Consider the following 12,678-nt stretch of genomic DNA (forward strand, 5'->3'; position numbering starts at 1 on the left):
GAAGGGTTTCAATTTCAAACCCGACAATACTTTTGAAGCTAAAAGTGTAACATCCCAATTTAGTAATATAAAACTACTAAAATGAACATTACATAGATAATGATATAACAAGAACTACAGTTTTACGAAGAATAAAATTCTTCACCTGAAGAACAAAAGTACCACCTACACTGCAAGCTTCACTCCCAACCTCCCGCTGAGACAACTGAAAGATTATATCCCTAAGCTCACACCATTAAGGTGATCATTGCAAAAGAGAAACAACAAACAAACACAGACCACAAAAATGCAAGGGTAAGCTAGTTTAAATAAAAGAAAACTATTATATTTATCAACTATATTTTATACAAATCCTACACAGTTATTTCACACGTAAAATACTTGATGCATGACACTATACTAATTTTGACCGTCCGGACTTAGAATGATTGCCGAGCTATGGTGGGTCGTGCACTCGTGGTGGCCTCTACTGCTTTGCAAAGCCATTGTCAATGGGTTTCACCCTACCACACTCACGAGGTTAGTCCGTTATTGCTCACCTTGGATCATACTGGAAGCACCCAAGACTAGGACCTCCTGTTACTCTTCACGACATGGATCAATCTTCTCTACGTGAGAGTGAAAGACCATTTGGAGTTTCAGGATAACCCTCGAGACTGAGCTTCCTGTAATCATTCTAAACTTACACAGGGTACCACCATGTAACCTCTCCGTGAGGATCATGGAATTACGTCCATCAACCATACTTTCACTTTAAAACTTAACTCAAGATTTGAACATCCAATTACTATAATACATGATCATACATACTTCATACTTAGGCTAGAACTTCATTTAAATCAAATTAAAGCAAGGATGAAAAGAGTGAACTAAACTTTGACCATTCGTTCAGCGCACACTCTCGCATAGCGAATCCAGAGACTGCTCGCACAATGACCCATCTCGTTGTGCGAATAAACTTCCAGTGATACCAAACTTCACCCACTCGCATAGCGCCTTCAACTCGCTATGCGAAAGTCTAGACAGTGGTCCATACCTCTCAAACACTCGCTGAGCACACCCCTTCGCTATTAAAATAAAAGTGGCAGTAGTCCCAGACCCCAACCAGTCGCATAGTGCCTCGATTCGCCATGCAGATCATCAGACAGAGAGCAAATCTCTCAAACCATTCGCACAGCGCACACCAGTTCGCTGTGCGAATGCTCTGGCAGAGAGCATCTTGCCAGGGGCGACTCACTGTGCGAATTTATTCGCTCAGCGAGTCTGCGTAATCTGCCGAACGAAAATCTGCAGAATTATGCATCTCAGACTCCAATTACCAATTCTATCTATTTTTCCCAACTTCTAACACTCCTAGATTGTGTTATATACCTAATTAGACTTGACTAAGTAATTCTAAACCTTCCTAACATCAATCTAAAGTGTTTATGGATCAATTCCTACTGTAGAACATCAAATTTATCAACTTAGTTACCCAAATCACAATCTACCACTTTGAACCTGTTTTTGACCATTTTGATGACTCAAACAAGTCACATTTGATTTACCCAAACTGTCCCAACAGACCAATTGAGTATCTAACCTCTAATTCTTATTTTCACTACCCCATTTCCTCACCAATGACCTACAACAATTATAGATCACTTCAATTTCAACTAAACACCTTCCTAATAGATTTTAAACCTTTCATACCCCGACTTACAGATCATACAACATCCAAACATGCTTAATTACATAGATCATAATTTTGCACATTATCACATTAAAGTTGCACTTCACATATATTTTAAAATCAATTTCAGTTCAACCAACTCAATATTCACAAATTCATCATGCATATACTATCAATTTCTAATTTAAAACAAGTCTAGCTTCCCTTACCTTAGAGATATATAACCCAGCTCTAGAAAACTCCAATCGATGCTTGCACCGCAAGGTAACTCTAGGAAACCCTACAAATCACCAATTGGTGATAGAAAATCCATCTTAGTACCTAATTGAGCTAGAAATTGAAGAGGAGAATAACCAAATACATGCAACATAAATCGTTGCATGATCACAGTCCAAGAACGTACGGAGGAAAAAGGGGAAACAACTTACTGGATCAAAACAAGAAATTGATCGGTAGAGATTGTTGCCCTTGACGCAAGGATCATCTAGGCACTTCCTGATCGTCGAACAGATGATCCAAGAGTGAGAAAGGTTAGAGAGATGGTAGAGAACTCCAGAAAAGTAGTTTCTAGAGAGATGGTACGTTTTAAAATAATGAAACTCGTTTATAACAAAATTATTTATAATAAAACCGTTTAATATTAAAATAATCGAGTCTCACTATTTTTAGACTACTACCACTTCTAAAATACCATTTTCTGGGGTTTCACAAAAAGTGCATTATAAATTGTGAGACTATCCCTTTACAATTTAAATCAGAAACTCAAAAGTTGAGGGAAAAAGTTACTGTTGTTTGAAGTGCAAGGGTTATGACTCATAGGTGATGTGACTTAGACAGAAAAACTCAACCTATTAGAAACAATGTCTCACAAAACTAGTTTGTTGAGTCTCACAAAACTAGAATTCTTGGAGGAACTGCTTTACTCATATAAGCTCACAAGCGAGAGATACTATTATCCTATACTCAGTTTCAGTTGTTGATCGAACAATTACATTTTGTTTCTTGCTTTTCCATGAGATAATATTTCCTCTAATGAAAATACAATATCTTTTAGTAGAGCATTTGTTCATAGGAGAACCTACCCAATCAACTTCACAACATCTAGAGATTTGGGTGTTCCCTTTTTCTTCGTGAAGTATACGTTGTCTTGGAGCCTTTTAAAGACACCTTAGATCTGAATGACAACATTCAATGATCAATATGAGGATTTTCCATAAAATGATTCACAACACAAACTGCAAAAGACAAACCTACTCTAGTAAAGTTCAACCGTTGAACTTGTTTTGGTGGTATTGGCCACGGAACCAAAGTTCACCCGAAGCAGGCAATATCTTTATTTAATTCCTCATAAGATATAGAGGCTAAAATTCAAAGGAATTACTGTTAACACTCCCAAAATGCACCAAGAGAGATAAAGTGACATCAAGCTAGTCAAATCACGTCTTAAACCATGTCATTACTAAGGCCTGAGAGCATGCCTGGTTTCCCTTCTCTTATTGGTGGTGATATCTTTGATTTCCTGAAACCACCAATGGCATTCTAAAATTTGGTCCAATTCATCTCTCATGAAATCGGGTACAAGATCACACCCTAAAACAGGAAATGCAAAGTTCATCAGAGATAAACAAAATATTGGACGCTTGGGAATGGAAGATCGGTTAATTTTATTTTTATTAACTTAGACTTTTATATTCAAATTGATGACTATTGATTGCTGCATATTTGATCATGTTATTTGTATAAATCCTAGTTTTTCTGATGTTATCTTATACATTTGTCTCAAATTTTCATCAAGGCAGCACTATACCAGACAGAGTTCCGGCCAGTTCCACTGGAAGAATATGTAAAAGTTGGTAACTCCATTTACAGCAAAAATATGGAACTTTCTAGAACAATCTCAAAAGTTGCTGACCTTGGAGGTAAAGATCCAGATCATGTTGTTGAACTATGTAATGAGGTAGGTGGTCGAGAGTCTTAGCTGCAATGTCTATACCTTGTAATACTGAAAACTGTATAGTTATGAACAATTAAATATTCTTTTCAGGTTGTTCAAGAGGGACAATCAGTGTTAATATTTTGCTCTAGCCGGAAGGGTTGTGAATCAACTGCAAGGCACATTGCAAAGTTCCTTAAAAGATTTACTGGTGATGTTAATGGTTGTGAGTTTGCTGATATTGGTTCTGCTATTAATGCCTTGAGAAAGTGTCCAGGTGGGTTGGACCCCATATTGGAGGAAACTCTTCATTCTGGTGTTGCATTTCATCATGCTGGCCTTACGGTAACCTTCCATTCTTATTTTTGTCTTCATGGCTTCCACTGTCACTTTATTATTGTTTGAAATTTTCACGTTGACTAGAAATAGGGTCAAATTATAATATAGAAGTGAGTGCAAACCTTATATTATGAGTTATTTATGTGAGATTGAGTTAAACTTAAATTCGACTACTTTTATAATTGCATACCTTCATTTTGATTCTAGTTTATATAGATGATGAAAATGTTATGTTTATATAATCTGTTATTTTTTGCTATTTCATAGGTTGAAGAGAGAGAGATTGTTGAAACCTGTTATCGGAAGGGTCTTATACGTGTTTTAACTGCCACATCAACCTTAGCAGCTGGGGTAAATCTGCCAGCTAGGAGAGTGATTTTCCGCCAACCTAGAATTGGTTGTGATTTTCTAGATGGGACGAGGTACAAACAGATGGCTGGTCGTGCTGGTCGAACTGGAATTGATACAAAAGGAGAAAGTGTATGGCTTTTTTTTTATTATGCTTTCAACTATTACATAGTAATGTCAATGTGGTATTTTCAGGATGTTAAGCTGATGCCAATGCTACACTTTCTTTTTGTCATTTTTTGTTTTGAATTTTCTCTTTGTTGTACTCAACATATGTTTCTTTTTTCTCTTTACCTAACTTTCCTTTTTATTTGATGTCATACTTTATTTGGGTGTGTTCTAATTAATTAGTTCTGAGTTGATTCAGTTTGTTACTTGTACAGATACTTATCTGTAAACCAGACGAAGTGAAAAAAGTTACAACACTTCTTAATGAAAGCTGTCCCCCTTTACATTCTTGTTTGTCAGAAGACATGAATGGAATGACACATGCAATCTTAGAAGTAGTGGCTGGAGGAATTGTTCAAACTGCTAGCGATATTAACCGTTATGTTAGATGTACTCTTTTGAATTCTACAAAATCATTTCAAGATGTAGTAAAATCTGCACAAGAATCCCTTAGATGGTTGTGCCAAAGAAAATTTCTTGAATGGAATGAAGATACTAAACTGTATAATACCACACCTCTTGGACGAGCATCTTTCGGAAGTTCTCTTTGTCCAGAAGAATCACTTGTAAGTGTTCCTATAATTTTATTTAGTGCCATTGCTCTTTTTCCCATTGATCCATTTTGGGTTTATTATTGTGAAGCTTTTCTTTTTTGTTTTGTTAGAATATATTAGACATGTGAGTGTGATGATTGGATACATGACAATATTAATTGCTTGTACATGATGTGTTAGAGACCCAAATTGTAGAAGACGAATAAATAGGGAAAATGAGATAATATATGTATTATTTCCAAAATAAATAAAAAAATATAGAAGGTGATGATTCTTACTACTGTACATCAAGCACTTCTAGAGAGGTTATCACCTCCTGGCCATAATAGAATTCCACTGTATCTTTCTTGTAATCTTGCTCCTCACTCTCCCCTCACATTTTCCCGCTACATCACTCATTAACTGATTCTGTAACACCCTTTGCTACCTCACCATGTCTTTTCACATTCTTTTTTCTCCTCTCATACACTCCAAAACTTGGGCCTACTTTCAAAGTCTAAGCCCACTTTCCCAGTCCTAACAGTGTATGTTTCTTCAATAGGAGCCTTGTCCTTAAGGCTCCAGTGAGGAGATTGACTTCTAAGGTTAAATTCCTCTTTCCACGTGACATCTTCCAATCCTTTGACCTTCTATTGGATAAGCACTTGACTCACAAAATCTTCTCTGTTAGAGATCCCATGTTGACTAGAGATATGACCAAATTATAGAATATGAGTGGGTGGAAAGTTCATTTTGGGAGCAGGTTTTTCAGGGTTGAATTAGACTTAAATCAATTGTCTAACACTCTCAGGTTCCAAACTTATTTCATCATCTCCAACCAAATCTGGAGAAAGTTCATCCTGCACGTTATAATTGTCCACATCTTTCTTAAGTGAAGATACATGAAAAACAAGATGTATCTTGGTTGCTTTAGACAATTGCAGCCTGTATACTACTGGTCCCACATGTAGCCAACAGAGGATTAGTACGTGACCCCACAGTTAGCTGTTCATTGGGTTGAAAAATACAAAATCTCCTACTGCAAACTCACAATCTGTCCTTTTCTTATTTATCTAATCCTTCATTCTATTCTTGACTTGCCCACTGCATTTGCCACTTCAATTGTTTGAGAGCTTTATTTCTGTCCATCAACTCCCTTTTTACTGCTTTAACTCTCACTTCTCCAGGAAAAAAATAAATTACTGTAGGAGGTTTTCACATCAATATCTCTAATACCCCCCTCAAACTCTAAGGTGAGAGATTTTTACAAACAAAATCCTTTACATTGAGTTTGTGTCCAAGAAGTTTTTTGGCTTGTTTAGAACATCAGCCCTCACTAATCTAAGCTAGGAATATGATAAACTTAAGTTGTTTTGATAACACTTGATCACGAACACAAAAGACATCAATCTCCATATGTTTCATTGTAGCTTGAAAAACTGGATTTTGTGCTATGGCAACAATGCTTTGATTGTCATAGGAGTAGTGGAAGAAATAGAAAGTTTTTTAGAAAAACATGAATCCATAGAATTTCTGCTAAAGATTTTTTATTCATTTTTTATTATGTAATCATTTCCTTGTAAATACCAGGTTAAAACTTAAAACTTATAGACACATGTGTTCCTGTGCAATTATCATCGATTCATTTTTCTCATTTTTAGGATGATATTTGCATTCTCGTTTATTTTTGTGTCTGATTTTAGTTTTTGTGAAGATGATGGTAGGCTTGTGAAACTAGGTTAGAACCAATATATACCTATGTGTAATTCCTTTTGTACAATTATCCTAAAAGGATGGTGTTTAGTTTTTCTCTATAATTGTCCATTGGTAACTTTAAAATATGGGTAGGTAATTTGAGGTAGTATAGTCGTGCTGTTATTGGCATTAACCTATGCTTTCTTGATTTCTCAGATTGTGTTAGCTGATCTCTCAAGGGCAAGGGAAGGATTTGTCCTTGCATCTGACTTGCATTTAGTTTACTTAGTGACACCAATCAATGTTGATGTGGAGCCAAATTGGGAATTGTTCTATGAGCATTTTGTGAGATTGTCTCCTCTTGACCAGGTTGGTTTTCATTAAGAAGTCCCTTTCTCTTTTTTATTGGCAATAAATGTTATTAGACTTGCTTGGAGTTCATAAAATGTTTACCATCACCTATCTCAGGCTGTGTACGTAAGTCTTACTAATATTTATATGCTTGCAGTCAGTTGGCAATCGAGTAGGTGTGACGGAACCATTCTTGATGCATATGGCGCATGGTGCACCACTACGCGCTTCTAACAAGTCAAAACATAATACAAGATCATTGCACTGTCAACAAAGAAACCGACCTGGGATTTCCAATTCAACAACCAACTATGATGATCAAACACTTCGTATTTGTAGAAGATTCTATGTTGCACTCATTTTGTCACTTCTAGTTCAGGTGCTTTTCTCAGTTTTGTGGACTCAAATATTTCTATCCTTAACTATTTTCCAAAAAAAATATTACTAGTGAATAAAGAAGATAAATGAAAGGAGGATGCATATCTTATGATGAGAGGATTGTGTTAGATATATTATATCTTTTATCTTTTAGTTAATTTGTTATTATTTCTCATTTGTATTTTGGGCTTAGCCCATATTTCTTCTATTATAAATAGAGAACCCTATGTGTGTATTTTACACAAGGGAGATTAATCCAAATATAGTGAATAAAGAAGATAAATGAAAGGAGGATGCATATCTTATGATGAGAGGATTGCTACCAAACACAACTTAATGAAAAAAGTGGAAGCTCAAAGAGCTTTCTAATCCCTTTGCATGTTTAACTATTTTATGGCAGAGGAAATTCTAGCATGGTTTTCCTTTGAATATCTTAACATTCCGCTCCAAATACAATCTCCAATCACAATAATGACTAGAGCTGTCAAAATTTGCTTGATTCAATGTTCTTGGCAGGTGTGGCATTAAAAAATGAGGCTTGGAAAAAATTGGGCTAAATTGACTAATCCTAATGGGTCTGCCTACACCATTGCAACATTGGTCAAATATTATTATTTTTCTTTTGAATTTGATCTATATTTAGATCAATGTCATCAACATTAGATAATGGAAAGTATTTGAGTCTGTAAAGATCCTTTATGAAGATAATATTGATAATGGGTTATGGCAGAAGTATCATTGACAAAAAAAATACATATGTACATATAGATAATTCAAAAGAATGCAAAAAATATAATGGTAATGAAAAAATTAATGAAAGACATTTTACGTCTGCAAATTTAAATACATTAAAATAAATCAAAACACCACAAATTTCAAGTTCAAGACTTAAAAATAATAACACAACATAATATAAATGTACCAAGTTTCTAATTGTCTGTCTCTTCAATCCCAACATATTTTCTTCAATGGCCATGAAATCTGCCATGGCTGCTTTTCAATTTGCATATAAAGTGGGATAGGCTGTGATGCGCCAACAAATGTGTAGCCCACAAGGAATTTGGGTTGGCCACCCTAACCCACTTTTCACACATTGGCTTGTGGCATTGGGTTGAACGACCCACTTTTGCACATTTAACAGAACATGTACATTGCACTACCAGAACTTGTCTCATATACTACTACATTTGCTAAGACCCTCTAATCTATCAACAATGAAGGAAACTTGTTTAATTTAGTAATGCAAAACTAGATTGCAAGGTGAGGTTTTGTTAGGATATATAGAGATGGGAAGTTTATTAAGGTATTTAAAATATAAATTGTTAAGTTAGTTGTAAGGAGTGGACATGGACAGTCTACTATTGAAAGAAATGTACAAATTATGTTAGTTGTTGGCTAGTTGTTTGCTATTTGGACTGTTGTTGGGGTAGTGGGCTAAGGCTTTCTAGAAAGCCTTTTTATTCTGTTGTGGAGAGAGGGTTTGGAAGTTGGGAAAAGAGATAGTTTGAACAAGGTAAGCCTTGTGGAAGAGGAGGTATTCTCTACTTTGTATGTGGGTGTTTGAGAGTTTTGTAAGAAATAATACATTAGTGGGAAACGGCATGTCCAATTTCTCTTGTGTTTTGCTTATTCTTGTGATGGGTCCTAACTTTTTTGGTCCAACCTGCCGAATCCGGAGAAGGAAGAATCTTGGAAAACAGATTTAGTGCTTTGGAAAGACGGGCCAGTGAGCAAGGAAAAGTGAAATGAGGATGAATTTGAATATTGTAAATGACAGTTTGCCTGACGTGAAGCAGGTTAAAAAATTTCCTTGAGGATAAGGTTGTTGCAGCTGGGGGACATAATGATTGGAAGGAGAATAAGGAGAGGACATGAAAAGTCACTATAGAAAGAAATGTAAAAATTTAGTTGTTGGTTAATTGTTTGCCATTTTGACAGCTGTTGGGGTAGTGGGCTAAGGCTTTCTAGGAAAGCCTGTTTATTCTGTTGTGGAGAAGGTTTGGTGGTTAGGAAAAAAGGTAGTTTGAATAAGGTAAGCCTTGTGGAACATGAGTTATTCTCTCCTTTGTATGTGGGTGTTCGCAAGTTTTGTAAGAAATAGTACAGTAGTTGGAAACTGCATTTCCAATTTTTCTCGTGTTTTGCTTATTCTTGTGAGGGGATCTAATAGATTCAAATTTGTCATTGTAAATTGAGGAATGGCCCTTTGAGAAAGGAGAAATCCTTTGGGAAGGGGAAACCTTTAGAGGAGAGGTTTCTTTGCCATTCATTGCTGTTTTCATCCTATTCATTAAAAATCATTCTTTTTCTTTTCAATTCTTTGTCCCTATTAAGGACGCACCCTGCCTTTTTAAGTCATATCACTAGTCAATATGAATCTTAACCACCACCCATGATATTGTAATTACCTCCAAGGGTGATTGCACGTAAGATGACCCTTCCAACACTCTCCCTAACACCCATTACTTCTAAGTTGGACCATGACATATGTAGGTGACCCAACAAGAGATCTAGGAAATACTTTGATACCATATGAGTAGTTGGTTTGAACTTAACTTAAATAATTAGTTTGTAAGATAAGGTTTGCACCCTACTTACATATATTCTATTGTAGTCATATTACTAGTTTATGTGTACCTAAATTGCTACTTGTTGTAAATAGTAGATTATTAGGAGAAAAATATTCTCAATATCTCCATAGTAATTATGAAAAAATGTCTTCAAAATCTTCCCATTTATTTCAAAATATTTATATTTACGTTTTTTAAAGGTTTTGGTTATTACAAATATAGATGATGAGAATGTAATTGGTGTGATTGATATCAATAAAATAATTCTATATTTTTTAAGTGTACTCTTGATTTTGTAATAGAGTGCTGAACAAATTTAAGGCAACTCTTCAACAATAGTTTTCATCTTTGACGTGTTAAAAGTCTTGAAAAAGCTCACATCCATTGGAAAAATGGATAAAATATTTATTCTCGTATTGTTATATTTGTTAAAAGTGATATATTTTCGTAACATTTGTGAAAAGGTAAAATCATATGAAACATAGGTGCATTCATGCATCATAATATAGCATATGTGGCCATTTAAGATTCATTTTAGATATGAATCGGTAGATATCCAAAATGTTTCAAATCTTAAGGTTTGAATCAGAAGATTTTGATAACCATGTCTGATAGGATGTAAAGAAAGTGAAATTAGTTAAGATAGAATACTACTGAGTTAGTTACTTGAGGTGTTCGTTAGATAAAAATTGAGGAAGGCAAAGAGAATATTGATTATCCCTGCAATTTCACTAGAACTTATTTTATTTCTTGTGTAAATGTGATTTTATGAAGGAAACTCCTGTGGGTGAAGTTTGTGAAGCGTTCAAAGTTGCCAGGGGAATGGTCCAATCCTTGCAAGATAATGCGGGTAGGTTTGCATCTATGGTTGCTGTGTTTTGTGAGAGACTTGGTTGGCAAGATCTTGAAGGCTTAGTTGCTAAGTTTCAAAATCGTGTATCTTTTGGAGTTAGAGCAGAGATTGTAGAACTTACCACCATTCCCTACGTGAAAGTAAGTGCTAAGCACACTCAAGTTCTATGATTGCTTGCCATGCTCCTTGGTATATGTTCTATTGTTATTGGCTTGTACTAGTGATCTTATGTCCTGTTTCTTTCATTCAATTTGCAGGGTTCCCGAGCCAGATCACTCTATAAAGCAGGTTTACGTACACCTCTTGCAATTGCTGAAGCATCCATTCCAGAGATAGTAAAAGCACTTTTTGAAAGTTCTTCGTGGGCCACAGAAGGTGATCTATGGATTAAGTTGTCTGAATTTTGTTATGTTGAGTTTAATATTTTGGTCTAGGTTGAGATAATATTGATTATTCCTAGAAACTATATATCATTAAATATAAATATGGAACTAACTAGATAAACATTTTTCATAGAGAAAAGCTCGTTACCAATGTACTGTACTTTTAAATTCATTAAATTAGCTTAATAACTCGGGATTGTGTGAGTAAGCAGCCTTATATTTTTCATGTAGTTTGAGTTGGTTTTGTTTCTTTGAAAGGTTCTGCCCAAAGGAGCTTTCAATTTGGGTTAGCAAAAAAGATAAAGAATGGTGCACGCAAGATTGTTCTTGATAAAGCTGAGGAGGCTAGTAATGCTGCTTTCTCAGCCTTTAAGTCTCTTGGGTTTAGTGTACCGCAGTTTGCTCCTCGCATGTTATCTACTGCTACTCATGATTCTATCCGCCAAGAAGCTGGCAGTACCTCCGGAAGTGACACGACTGACACTAGTCATAATTTTGTTGATGCAAATCACATGGTTAATTCTAATAAATTTACTTCAGATAAAGAAAGAGAAGAACTAATTAAATTATCTGTTAGTGGTGCTCTGGCTTCTGTGGAAGGAAAATCAAGCAACAAGATGCTATGTAGCTTGTCCACCTTTCCTGTTGCTGGACCTACAATGGATGAGCACAACGGGACTTTTGACCTTGCTAAAAATCTAGACATGTCCAACTTCTCTGCTCCATTTCTGGAACCAAAGGATAAATCTTGTGTACATGATGGCTGCCATGCTCATTGTACAGAGGAACAGCTTAAGAATGAAAATTTGGCTAGTGGTAATTCTGGTTGTTCAAGTAAGAAAGGTCCCATTAATGCAGTTAGTTGTCCAGGTGGGCTTGATTCATTTTTGGATATATGGGACACTGTGCCAGAGTTCTACTTTGATATCCATTACATCAAGCGTTTGGAATTGCACTCTGCTGTCCCCTTTGAGATATGTGGCATAGCTGTTTGTTGGGAAAACTCTCCTGTGTATTACGTTAATCTTCCAAGAGATATTCTGTTTTCTGACAAAGCAAAAGATGATTGTTTATCCATGAGTACATGCAGTGATAAACAGAAAGTTTCATCTTCTAAGTGTAACAAAGATTTAGAGATTGCTAGACACAGGTGGAGCAGAATTAGTAAAATAATAGGGAAAAGAAATGTCAGAAAGTTCACCTGGAATTCGAAGATTCAGATTCAGGTGCTGAAAAGTCCTGCATTTCCTGTTCAGAGATTCAGAGGTTTGGACATACCCGGAACAAGTGTGAACCTTGAAGTCATAGACAATTCATATGTGTTATTTCCCCCTATTCATGTTCAGGATGCAATTGATCTATGTATCGTGGCTTGGATTCTTTGGCCTGATGAAGAGAGTAGCTATACTCCAGACCTTGATAAGGTAATGTAAATGCTTGTACTGCATCCATGAA

At 35.7% G+C, this 12,678-nt stretch overlaps 1 protein-coding gene across 1 annotated transcript in view; it reads left to right on the top strand.

Annotated features, from left to right (window-relative positions):
• The window catches only part of LOC124833665 (MUS308 and mammalian DNA polymerase-like protein), a 34,542-nt gene that overhangs the window by 5,775 nt on the left and 16,089 nt on the right, over window positions 1-12,678 (top strand). The window contains exons 9-17 of the mRNA XM_088102381.1: window positions 3,468-3,629; window positions 3,717-3,950; window positions 4,212-4,424; window positions 4,676-5,026; window positions 6,905-7,057; window positions 7,197-7,418; window positions 10,762-10,980; window positions 11,098-11,215; window positions 11,482-12,647. Of these exons, the coding sequence (XP_087958507.1) occupies window positions 3,468-3,629; window positions 3,717-3,950; window positions 4,212-4,424; window positions 4,676-5,026; window positions 6,905-7,057; window positions 7,197-7,418; window positions 10,762-10,980; window positions 11,098-11,215; window positions 11,482-12,647 (2,838 nt within the window). The remainder of the gene's footprint in view (window positions 1-3,467; window positions 3,630-3,716; window positions 3,951-4,211; window positions 4,425-4,675; window positions 5,027-6,904; window positions 7,058-7,196; window positions 7,419-10,761; window positions 10,981-11,097; window positions 11,216-11,481; window positions 12,648-12,678) is intronic.

This window comes from Vigna umbellata, chromosome 1, assembly GCF_029865625.1.
Source record: "Vigna umbellata cultivar VRB3 chromosome 1, Vumbellata_1.0, whole genome shotgun sequence".
In the NCBI taxonomy this organism is placed as follows: Eukaryota; Viridiplantae; Streptophyta; class Magnoliopsida; order Fabales; family Fabaceae; genus Vigna; species Vigna umbellata.